The following is a 13,246-nucleotide window of genomic DNA, read 5'->3' as shown; positions in this document are numbered from 1 at the left end:
CCCTGATATGTGACATCCATAATATTTATACAGTGGACACTAAAGTAAACTGTAGGATAGCCGAATCTGCCATTTAAACACAGAAATTCAATCATTCAACAAATATGTGACCTCTCCAAATACCAGGCACCACGACAGATCTTGGGGATATAGTAGTTAACAAAACAAAGTTCCTGCCCTCTTGGTGCTTGCATTCTAATGAGACAAACTGAACACCCACCACCAGACAATGATAAGCACTATCAAGTAACATGAAGCAAGATTAGGGATTGCTACCAAGGAGGCTCTTATTCTGACAGCCCAGGCAAGAATCACCTCTTTGAGGAGGTAACATATGAGCAGACATCAGAATTGGAAGAGGGGATCTGGGTAAAGAGACAAAGGACAAGTGAAATGTCTTCGTGTTTGGTGTGTCTAAGAATAGCGACAAGGCCACCACCCCTGAGTAGCAACAGGAAGAGTCCTATGCAATGAGGTGAACAAGGGATTTGATTGTGTAAGCTTTGCAGGCCATGGTATGGAGACTGGATTTTATTGTAAACATGAGGGAAGGACTGGAAGGTAGGGCCCTAAAACATTTTGATTTATTAAAAGATCTGTCTGGCTGCTGGACACAGAGCCACTGAACAGGAGGACAGTTAAGATGCTCCTGTCAAAGTCCAGGCAAAGTAGCTAAAGATGTAAAGGTGGGGAGAACAGAACACAGAATACACATACTGAAGGCAGGGCTCACACAGTTTGCTGCTAAAAGTAGAAGCTATGAGGGGAAATTGGAATCACGGATGATTCTAAGGTAGAAGGCTTAGAACAAGTAAGTAAATGGGAATCCTGCGGGGGTGGAGGGGAAGAACTGTTTTGGACACAGTGAGTGTGAGATGCCTACAGTTCACAAGTAGGCAGCTGGCTAGACATCTAGAGTTTAAAAAGAGGTTTAAGAGCTAAATCTGGGAGTCATTAGTGGATGAGTTTAAACTCATAGAACCAAATGAAATCACTCAGGTAATCAATGTAAATAGAAAAGAGGTCTGAGGACTGAAATAGCCCTCCATTTAAAAAGTTACAAGATTTGAGAAAAGAGACTAAGCGGAAATAACTAGCGAGATAGGAGAAGAACCAGGAGAATATGATGACTTAGAAGGAGTAATCAAAAGTGACAAGTGCTACTGACAGGCTGAATATAGAGAATGACCAACTGATGTGAGTAGGGAGGAGGTATGCCTATAATGGTCCCATGTGAGAGTGGGAGAAGTCACAGCACTGAGCAGTGCCAGTGTGAGGTTGTAAGATGCAGTGAACAACGGTCCGTTTGAGATTAGTGGTCATGAATTTAAAGTAGGACATGGCCCATGATTTGTCTTTCTCCAGATACTTTTAACTGCTCGGATGCAGTATAGTAAAAGAATTATATTTAACCAATGCAGGGTTTTCACCAATCAAGTAAAACAGAGACATTACAGCTTAAAGTTTGAGAAAAGAATGATCATTGGGACAGACCACATGTAAGCTGAGTGATGTAGGAGGATATGGGGAAGAAGAAACAGTAAAGAAGAGATGGGGGTCAGAATGCTTGCAGGTTTATGGCTAAGGGAGTAGAAAACAAAAGTTAAAAACACTAAGATCCTAATTCCACCTTCCCAGATTTAACTTAGGTTCTGCTGTTTCAGCAGAGGAAAGAAGTCAATTAACTGCTGTAAACTCTCTTTTTTAACAACTCAATTTTGACTAGATCTCAAGAACACACAAAAAATGAACATTTATGAACCAGAGGTATAAGGCATGGACTCCCGCCCTCATGAATAATCACGCAAGAGTAGTTCTGTACATACATAGTGGGTGAGTCGATGAATGACTTTCTCTATGATTCTCTTTTTATTTATAAGTTCCTCTTCAGAATCTATTTCTGATTCGATTTCCTTCAAGTACCAGTTAACAAGCTCACTCCTCTTTAACGCCGACTCATCCTCTTCTGCAACAAAAAATACATTTCAAAAGGATTAAATTTTCCTTCTAGCAAACTATATTGCCAATCTGTAGGGTTTGCATATACAAGATAATGTACAGATTAGATAACCATCAACCTGTCAGAAAGTATATCTGCTGAAATAAGATTTGCAATGTTTCAGCATAAGCTTGAAATAAACTGTCATATTACTTTTATTAAATTATGCTTCACTTTACCTGAGGAAAAAAATCTAATAAAATACAGATTATAAGAAACAAGTTTCTAAAAGCTATTAGGATTTCAAAGTATGAACGTGTTTCCTTCACCTTCTATGCTTCATCACCCATGGGAATGTTTGCCAATAGCAGCTGAAAGCATAAATTAGCAACAGCAACAAAACTTTTTTTTTTTTTAAAGATATTATTCATTTATTTGACAGACAGATCACAAGTAGGCAGAGAGGCAGGCAGAGATAGAGAGAGGAGGAAGCAGGCTCCCCGGTGAGCAGAGAGCCTGATGTGGGGCTCGATCCCAGGACCCTGAGATCATGACCTGAGCCGAAGGCAGAGGCCTAACCCACTGAGCCACCCAGGCGCCCCAGCAACAAAACTTTTTAAACATAATTCTTCCTCTTTGGAATAAGGAAGACTTTATGCAGCTGGGATCAACCAAGAAATGTACTCAAAATAAAAAACTACCAATTTATTTTAGCAAGGTCTATCTACACTGAATGACTGTCTACTTAAGGGTTCAAAGCAGAACTCAAAAGTCATAAGAAAAAAAGTTGGAACTTGGATAGTATAACTACTACAGAAACAAAGTATAATAAAAGAAAACTACTTAGTCTTGAATCTAGCTATTGCTAATAAAATATAAAATCAAGATAAGAAAATTCCAGCTTTACTGACAATGCCTTTGAAAAGTTTTACTATGCATGTACTGAAATTTCATTATCTAAATGTTCTTGGTAAGTGACCTTCTTGGTTTAAAGTTGTGTTCCCTGTACAGGGTGGCTTAGATCAGTCCCACATCCCCACATTGGGCTTCCTGCTCAGTGGGGAGTCTGCATCTACCTCTGCCTCTCCCCACAGCTTGTGCTTGTGCTCTCTCTTGCAAAGATAAGTTAAAAAATCTTAAAAAAAAAAAAAAAAAGTTGTGCTCCCTGTGCTAGACTAGAAAACAGCTGCCCACCTGAAGACTGAGAATTCATAACTTACTTGACTGGGTGAACAGTATCTTTTTTTTTTTTTTTTTAAAAGGAAGACCTAGCAGAATTTATCTGTGGAATGCAGATAGTGTCCGGGTGCTAACCATATCACCGTTTGATTAATGGTTTGCCATGTTTAAAATTCAGTTGCATGGTAAAGACAAAAATGAAATACAATGTGAACACGAGAACATGTGAACTCCCAAATGTTTTCATGTGAGAAGAGGGTGGGGCTAACACCTGTCTGCCGTAGTGGCTCTTTACTGCCTTCTCTCTTTCCTCCCACTGGCCTACAATTCTAAGGAAACAAGGGCAAAAACTACAGGGCTCAAACCTTTAGTAAGGTAAGACAATCTCTGCTGTTCTCTTCTTCCATCACAGACAGGATACTGATGAGAGTATACGTAGGGAAGACAGCATTTTAAGTAAGAACTACCTGATGGCTAACCACCAAATGAAAAGTTTAAGTTCAACCTCTTGATTTCATCATTTTCCCTTCTGCCTGGGGATTAATGATAGGCATGTTAGAAAAGCATAGTAAAGAAGTCAAGGTAGGAAGTGTACTAGGGCACCTGGTTGGCTCAGTGGGTTAAGGCTCTGCTTTGGCTTGGGTCATGATCTTGGGGTCCTGGGATCGAGCCCCGCATCGGGCTCTCTGCTCAGTGGGGAGCCTGCTTCCCCCTCTCTCTCTTCCCCCTCCTTCCTCTCTGCCTACTTATGATCTCTGTCAAATAAATAAATAAAATCTTTTTTTTTTTTAAAGATTTTATTTATTTATTTGACAGAGAGAGATCACAAGTAGACAGAGAGGCAGGCAGAGAGAGAGAGGGAAGCAGGCTCCCTGCTGAGCAGAGAGCCCAATGCGGGACTCGATCCCAGGACCCTGAGATCATGACCTGAGCCAAAGGCAGCGGCTTAACCCACTGAGCCACCCAGGCGCCCCAATAAATAAAATCTTTAATAATAAAAAAAAAAAAAAAGGAAGCGTACTAGTTCCAGATATCACACTTTACCTATGGAGAAACAAGGATTTTACTTCATTTTTAGTAGAAAATAACTGGCTAATATGGTCCTTTCAGTTCAATTACTTGCCTATGAAATATAAATAACCTAGAGTCCATCCATTTGAAGTAAAGTTATTCTAAGGAACACTGATTTTGCATCTGTATAAACATTTGCTAAGTGCTTCTTTACATATTATCAGATCCCAACTTCTGCTTCCCAAAAATATTAAAATGGGCCAAGAACATTAAACAAATGACCTTTGTCTGACAATGAACCTATGGGTAAATGTCCAGACTGTCAGATATAATGATATCCCAAAGATTTTCTTTGCCAAAATGAGCTTGTATAACAATTTATTATCTGACAAAACAAATCTTTAGCAAGAGAATTGGTTTATGCAAATAAAACTTAGATAATGACTGAGCATGTGCACACACTAGGTAGAGCCTTACCTTCCTCCATCTTTCTGAGGTGAAGCACAATTAGGTTAGAGATTCGGCAGTACTCAGGGAAGCTCAGCCTTAAGGATGCTTTAGGAACCAAATCCTGGTTTATGTCTTCACTGTGGCCATTGATTCCATTCACAGGAGCAGGGCTGTCAACATGACCTAAGTGAAATTATCAACCATCTGAATCTTGTTTTTGTGCCTCCAACACTCCCCTCTCAAATGTTTATAAGTATATTACATCTGTTTTAATACTAACTTCTAAACAAGCTTATAGTTATACTTAGTATTTAGTAATTCTACAAATAAATTAGAAGCAAATTTGTAAATATTACTAGTGAAGACAAAACTAATTTGGAAAACTAAGCTTGGGTGGCTAAGTCGGTTAAACGCCTGACTCTTGATTTTGGCTCAGGTCATGATCTTAGGGTGGTGAGATTGAGCCCCACGAAGGACTCCATGTGTGGAGTCTCCTTAAGATTCTCACTGTCCCTCCTTCCTCCTTGTGTGGGTACACTCTCTCCAAACAAAAACAAAAACAAAAACAAAGAACAAACAAAAAGAACTAAATGGGAAGGATGGCAGATATAAAAATTTCATGATCTAGAAGTTCATTTGCAATATTATACACAAAATTTAAAAACCTGGTATTTGTCTGGTCCAGTGTACTCAAGAACAAGTGTTTAATTCAAAAGCAAAATAACAATAAATAAGGCTGGGGAATTAGGTCCACTCTCACCATTTTGGTGTATTTTCTTTCAGTCTTTCAAGCATATATATTTTATATTAACTATTTAATTGTATTTTATTTTGTAAACAGCATAATTCAATATCCCATTTTTTCCCCTTTTGCTATTCAACAAGTATACTTTTACCATAACATCTCAGAGAACACTTTGGCCCCTAACTCCAGAACAGTAAATAAGAGTCTCACCATTGATGCCATCTGGGCTCTCATCTACCTCCATCTGGGCCTCTTCTTCTTGATCTAAATTAACATCAGGTGTTTCTACTCGGATGATTGACTTATTCAGTAACCTGAAAGCTTCCTTCACATGTTTTGGCTGGACCTAAACCAATCAAGAGGAAGTAAATCAGAAAGTCAGTGTTCTTGATATACTACACAGATTTTCTCCGTACCAAATCACAGTAGCATTTTAGTTTTCTCACACACACATAAAACATGAGTTAACACCATAAATTCACCAGAATGGCTTAAAAAGACTAGTAATTTGTGAATTCATTGAAAAGAATGTAGAACAACTTTCATTCATTGCTGGTAGGAACGCAAATTGATACAACCACTATGGAAGCATTTTGGCAGTCTTTACTGAACTGAACACACATACGACCTATAACAATTCTACTTCTAGGTGTATACCCAACAGAAAGGTACACACACCTGTATACCATACAGACCAAAAGACATGTATATCCCACTAGAACCCAAATCAGAAACTATCCAAACATCCATTAACAGAAGAATAGGTGAATCATTGTGACATACTGACAGAATATTACACAGCAATGAAAATGCGCAAACTACTTCTACACGAAACCTGGATGACATCTTATAGTGTTAATGCTATATGAAAAGAAACCAGACACAAGGGGGGACATATTCTATGACTACGCTTATATAAAGTAATGGTTATCCTTAAATCCCCACATATATGGTCAAATTATTATTATTTTTTTAAAGATTTTATTTATTTATTTGACAGACAGAGATCACAAGTAGGCAGAGAGGCAGACAGATAGAGAGAGAGGGGGAAGCAGGCTCCCTGCAGAGCACAGAGCCCGATGTGGGGCTCAATCCCAGGACACTGGGACCATGACCTGAGCCGAAGGCAGAGGCTTTAACCCACTGAGCCACCCAGGTGCCCTTATGGTCAAATTATTTTTGACAACGGTGTCAAGACCACTCCTTGGGGAAAGCAGTCTCTTTAAAAAATGGTACTGGGGAAACTGGATATCTTATATAAAAGAATGAAGTTAGACCCCTACCTTATATCACATAAAAAGTTAACTCAAAACAGACTGAAGACCTAAAACTATAAAATGTATGTAAGAAAACACAGGAAAAAAGCCTCAGGACATTGGATTTGATAGTGGTGTCAAAAGCATAGGCAACAAAAGGGAAAAATGACAAGGGAAATAATATACAATTCAAAAACTTCTGAGCATCAAGATAATCAACAGAGTAAAAAAGGCAAACTACAGAATGGGGTAAAATATCTGCATGTTATTTATCTGATAAGGGATTAATATCCAAAACATACAAACACCCATGTTCACTGCAGTATTCACAAAAGCCAAGAGGTGGAAGTGACCCTAATGTCCACTGATGGATCAATGGATAAATAAAATATGGTACACAGTATCCTCTCTTATTCTCAGGGATTATGTTCCAGACACCCAGGGGATGCCTAAACTACAGGTAGTATTTAACCTTACTTAAACTGTTTTTTTCCTATCCATACATACCTATGATAAAGTTTAATTTATAAATTAAATTATAAATTGTAAATTAAATTATAAATTATAAATTAGGTACAGTAACAGCTTAACAATAATGAATAATAAAGTGGAACAATTACAACAATATACTATAATGAAAGTTATGTGAATGTGGTCTCTCTCAAAATAACTTACTACACTGTACTCACCCTTCCTGTGATGTGATGATGTAACTTTAGTCTACTACTGACTTTCTGACAAAACTTCAGGAGGATGACCTACCTCTTAATGGTAACTCACCTCAATATGTACTCTATAATCTACAAAATGATTATTTCATATTAATCCAACTGTATTCAATAAATGCTGAATAGCAACTTTCAAGGGAGAAATCCTAGCATCACGTATCCTATGAGCATTCAACTGTCATACCAAAGATAAAAACATGCTTATAAACCAACAAATCAATTGCACTTTCCTCCCATTATTAAAGTGACTTTGATACCTCGTCACAGCAGTGCATTCGAGCCATTGCTTCAGAGAGACGGATCATGCTCTCAAGTTGTCGCACTGTAATCCTCCACGAAGACTTGGTTACTCCAGAGCCATCCCTCTGGCGGAGACGTTTATACTGTTCCACAATGAAATCCTCTGACTCTTTAGAAATCTGTTTCAGAACATCCCAAAAGTCAGAGCTTTTCTACTTAATGGAAGCTGCATTAAACATAAGTTTAGGGGCACCTGGGTGGCTCAGTGGGTTAAGCCGCTGCCTTCGGCTCAGGTCATGATCCCAGGTCCTGGGTTCGAGCCCCACATTGGGCTTTCTGCTCAGCAGGGAGCCTGCTTCCTCCTCTCTCTATGCCTGCCTCTCTGCTTACTTGTGATTTCTCTCTGTCAAATAAATAAATAAAATCTTTAAAAACAAAAAAAACAACAACAACAAAAAAAAACCAAAAAACATAAGTTTAAGAGCCTTCCAGGTTGAGACACTCTGGGGAACTGAGAGGGTCAAAACTTTGAAGTCAACAAAGAATTAACACTGAAATGCATTTTATAAGAAACTAAACTAAGGACACCTGTGAATTTCATATACTAATTTTTTTTTTTTAAAGATTTTATTTATTTGTCAGAGAGAGAGAGGGAGAGAGAGCAAACACAGGCAGACAGAATGGCAGGCAGAGGGAGAAGCAGGCTCCCTGACGAGCAAGGAGCCTGATGCGGGACTCGACCCCAGGACGCCGGGATCATGACCTGAGCCGAAGGCAGCTGCTTAACCAACTGAGCCACCCAGGCGTCCCTCATATACTAGTTTTATAAACAGGAATACAACAGGGTATTTAAGCGAATGCCATTTCTAAAAGACACAAAACAAGCTGAAGCAGTGGAATAGGATGTAATACCTTTTAAGCCCAAGATGCCAAAGCTCATTAAACAAATTAGTGCTCAAACTATTCTTGAAACTCAGTTAGTTAACTTATGTTGTCTTTGGGAAAAAGAGGTCTATACACACGCACGTACACACCAGCTGTTTCAGTAAACCTTATTATTTGTTGAATAACAACAACAAAGTGAGAATACTAAAAGAATACTCAGTTTTCAGAGTGAGGAACTCAGCCTAATTAAAGAAGCCTGCTAAGGTCACAGGATCCGTACACAGTCATAGAGAACAAAAGCCTCCTTAAACACACATGACCAATAACCCTTAGTTTTAAATGTCTCATTAAGCTTCTTTCAGGACAGTGAGAATCAATCCCATTATGGAAAATCAGTGAAGGTGAGAGATAATTAAAATCTAAAAGGAACTCCCAAAAGTTGAAGCAGACAATTGTGTAAAAACTTCACCCAGAATCAATTTTTTTTTTTTTTTTTTTTTTTGGTATTCTGTTTTAGGAAAATGTTGAAAAAAACCAATGGATTATGAAGTTTACTTTTAAAATAAATATCCTGGATCCAGTACAGATTCAATTAAATGAATTACATCAATAGCTGTAAAATATTAAGCCACGTTCATCACAATGACCTCAAGGAACCCAAATTTTTCCTTAGAGAAAGATTCAAGAACATTCAGTAGACTATTGATTTGAGCTCATAAAATTTTAAGATTTTTAGCAATAATGGCTGAAATAAAAGTATGTTCTACTTTATTTGGTTATCCAAAACTCTTCACCCATTAAAAATTTTTTATTAGCACCTAATAAGAAAAAGAAAATCACATTTTTAGAAAATTTCCTCTTCTCAACTCTCTGAAGAAACATTGTTCTCAAAAACAGAAAACCTCAAAAAGAAAAAACAAGTACAGGTTCAGTTAATTTCCACAGAACCCTTTTTTTTTTTTTTTTTAAAAGATTTTATTTATTTATTTGATAGACAGAGACCACAAGTAGGTAGAGGCAGGCAGAGAGAGAGGAGGAAACAGGCTCCCTGCTGAGCAGAGAGCCCGATGTGGGGCTCGATCCCAGGGTCCTGGGATCATGACCTGAGCCGAAAGCAAGAGGCTTTAACCCACTGAGCCACCCAGGTGCCCCCCACAGAACCCTTTTTAATGGCCCTCTTAAATACCCTCTTCCAGTACAAAAGGGCAAGTTACCTTGGGTTTAAACTGTCTTGCAAAGAGAAGATACCTCCTGATATCATCAAGAGAATAGACACGATCAATAGAATCTTCAATTCTTGAATGTAAGTCTACTATCCGTCTGGCAATAGCATAATCTGTAACCTAATTCAGAAGAAGAAAATCACTTTGGTCAGTCACAACAATATCCACTCCAGATGATCCCTGGCATTAATAAATTATTTATAGCTAAAAACAAGCTCTAATGTGCCACTAAAAGCTGTATTAATGGGTACCAAGTTTCTGAGCAAAGTCTGGTACCAGTTTCATTTAAAATCAAAAAGTTTAATACATACCTTTGCCCCACTCTAAGAATATTCTTGAAGGAATTAACGGACTTTAAGATTTCTTGGATGCTCCGTATATGCCAGGCACTGTTGCCTTAAGTGTGTCAAGAAGCATTTTTTTTTTTAAAGATTTTATTTATTTATTTGACAGAGATCACAAGTACGCAGAGAGGCAGGCAGAAAGAGAGGGGGGAAGCAGGCTCTCTGCTCTGCAGAGAGCCGGATGTGGGGCTCAATCCCAGGACCCTGAGATCATGACCTGAGCCAAAGGCAGAGGCTTAACCCACTGAGTGACCCAGGCGCCCCTGTCAAGAAGCATTTACTCATGTAACCCTCACAAAAATCTTATTAGGTAGGTAATATTATCCTTATTTTACAGATAAGTAAATTGAGGCCCAGAGAGGTAAAATAGCTTGTGTGACATCACAATACATAATGGAGCCAGGGTTTGAACAGTCTAGGTTCAGAGTTCATGCTCTTAGCCACAACATTACACAGCCACTTGTGACTATATGAAGATAATCAGAGAATTGTTATCAACATTAAAAAAAAAGAGACACCTAGGTGGCCCAGTTGGCTAAACGTCTGCCTCTAGCTGAGGTCATGATCCCAGGGTCCTTGGATCAAGTCCCACATCTGGCCCCTTGCTCAGCGGAGACTGCTTCTCCCTCTGCTTGCTGCTCCCCTACTTGTACTCTCTCTCTCTTACAAATAAGTGAACAAAATCTTAAACACACACACACACACACACACACACACACACACTAAAAATAAGCAACTTCCTCTCCGACAGTACAAAAAAAAGCGCCATATAGACATGTTAATATGTGAAATAATGGGCACATGGGTGCTACGTGCACTATTCTATTTCTTGCAACTGTTTTGTAAGTTTGAAATTATTTTCAATTAAAAAGTTTAAAAGCGGGGCACCTGGGTGGCTCAGTGGGTTAAAGCCTCTGCCTTTAGCTCAGGTCATGATCCCAGGATCCTGGGATTGAGCCCTGCATTGGGCTCCCTGCTTGGCAGGGAGCCTGCTTCTGTCAAATAAATAAACAAAATCATTAAAAAAAAAAATAAAAAAATTAAAAATTAAAATTAAAAACAGTAGCAAAAACAACAAAAAACTCAATATTCCTTAACACAATTAAATGGAACCAGCAATTAAAGTGACATTATTTTGATGTGCTTAATAAACGTTTTGCCCAATCTTGTGCGATTCTGAGAGAAATCAAAGTCAGTGCGAACATATGCACCAGCTGTTCGAGAGTACATCCTACAGTCTTGTCTCCTTCAATTAATCAAACTGGAAATAATAAAGGAAGCCAACAGTGACAGTTCACACAGTTACCTCATTACATTCATCCACAAGTATAAAGAAGAGATCAAATCGGGACATGATGGGAGCTGACAAATTTATATTTTGTTTCAAAGATTTTGATCTGTCATAATGCCCACTGATTGGATTTGCTGCTGCCAAAATGGATGTCCTGGCATTCAGAGTAGCCTGACCACAAAAGAAATCATTGTTAAAGGTTTAAAGAGACATCTGGAATGGCCAATAAACACAAGACAAAATGCTCAATCTTACTCATAATTAACTAAATGCAAACCAAAATATTAAGGCATCATTTTTCACCTACTGAATAATCAAAACTAAAGTCTGATTATGTATAACCAACAGGTACTCCCATATTAATGGCGGTGATAACAACACACACACGCTCGTTAAGCCAGCAAGCTGTTAGGAATTTATCTTGCAGCTAAGTACAGGAAAATGCATGTTCAAGGATGTTGACTACAATATGGCTTATAATCAAAAGGCTGAAAATGACCAGGAGTCTAGTAAGCCTAATGAACCAAACTGGGGTACACAGACTTGAAAACCATGTGGTAACATAAATACTAAAATGGTTCTAATATGTACTGGTATAGAAAGATCGCCAAAATAAAATTATGAACCTAAATGAGCAAAGAACTAATTTACATGTATTATGCCTACTTATGTACGAAAAATTTCTGCAAGTGCCATAACTTCTGAACATTTATTGGTGACAGGAGTTTGCAGAGAAAGATTTCACCCTTTAATTTATATTTTATTCCACTGCTTAAATTTTTCTTACCTATTTGAACGCATTACTTTTATTTAAGAAGTTTGGTTTCTCTCTTAAGTTGGTTAAAATACTGTACTTATTATTTTCATTTAAATAATCTACTGACTTTGATTATTTTTTGTTGCAATTGGAAGCACACATTATCAAAGAATACAGAAGCTTGATGGAAATTCTGAGAAGTGAAATGCTAAAAATTTCACCAATACTTTCTCTACTTTCTGTCATAGCAACACATTTTCAAAGTACCCAAAAAGTGCCTATAATTTGGATTAATAATGCTCAGGGCTATGTTTCCCATTTCAATGATCAGCATTTCATGTTGAAATAATGCATTTTATCCAAGTGAACGTCTCTAGAGCAACACTAGTCTTCAAGCCTAAGGCATGATGCAGAACAGAAGTGAACACACATACCTTCACTCCTGCTTTAGTGATGGAGATGGTCTGCTGTTCCATAGCCTCGTGAATAGCAACTTGATCCCGCACATCCATCTTATCAAATTCATCAATACAACATACACCCTTGTAACCAAACAAATTAGCGTAAGAAACTGCCTTTGAGATGCCAAATGGCAAACATAAACTCAAGTTTGCTACCACAGAGACCTTTTCATTCTCTAAACAACTCTAAGGTAAGTAAGTAAGCAATCTTAATTTCCTTTACTAAAGTAGGATAGTTTGACAGATTCCAGAGCTAGAAGAAACCATATACGTTGACTCATTTTAACCAAGAGCAAGATTACTTATATTCAATTATACTTATATACGGTTACTTATTGCATTCTTATTCAACATCAAAACCTTGTGTAAATCTCTAGGTCAAATATTCTGGGTCACCTGAGCATTGATTTTAGACTGGGGTAGTGAAGAGTAAAGTTGGAACATAAAGCCTATAAACGTATAGGTATAGCCTATATGCCTTTACAGATCTAACAGATCTATGTCAAATATATGTAAAATGCAAGAAACACACCCATAAAGGTGTCATGGTCTGGAAAGGAACAAATGCTGGGAACTATTTAGTCACAACAAACACAGGCTCAGGGCAGGTGATACATTCCAGAGCTCAGGAAGTAATTAATGATGACAATCTCAATTAAATTCTAGATTAATGAAATTATGAATCATTTACTAAAAATTTTTAAGGATATCTCTTTAATAGAAAGTTATACCCTTTT

At 37.9% G+C, this 13,246-nt stretch overlaps 1 protein-coding gene across 2 annotated transcripts in view; it reads right to left on the bottom strand.

The window, feature by feature from the left end:
- Positions 1-13,246, bottom strand: part of MCM6 (minichromosome maintenance complex component 6) — a 36,781-nt gene that overhangs the window by 2,019 nt on the left and 21,516 nt on the right. The window contains exons 10-16 of one of the 2 annotated variants that reach the window (XM_047722502.1): positions 12,483-12,590; positions 11,307-11,462; positions 9,648-9,776; positions 7,566-7,727; positions 5,535-5,670; positions 4,607-4,762; positions 1,827-1,966 (exon numbers count right to left, since the gene is read on the bottom strand). In XM_047722502.1, the coding sequence (XP_047578458.1) occupies positions 1,827-1,966; positions 4,607-4,762; positions 5,535-5,670; positions 7,566-7,727; positions 9,648-9,776; positions 11,307-11,462; positions 12,483-12,590 (987 nt within the window). The remainder of the gene's footprint in view (positions 1-1,826; positions 1,967-4,606; positions 4,763-5,534; positions 5,671-7,565; positions 7,728-9,647; positions 9,777-11,306; positions 11,463-12,482; positions 12,591-13,246) is intronic. The other variant, XM_047722503.1, reaches the window with a different exon arrangement.

The sequence above is a fragment of the Lutra lutra genome, chromosome 3 (genome assembly GCF_902655055.1).
Source record: "Lutra lutra chromosome 3, mLutLut1.2, whole genome shotgun sequence".
Taxonomy (NCBI): domain Eukaryota; kingdom Metazoa; phylum Chordata; class Mammalia; order Carnivora; family Mustelidae; genus Lutra; species Lutra lutra.
This window is presented reverse-complemented; position numbering and strand designations above follow the sequence as displayed.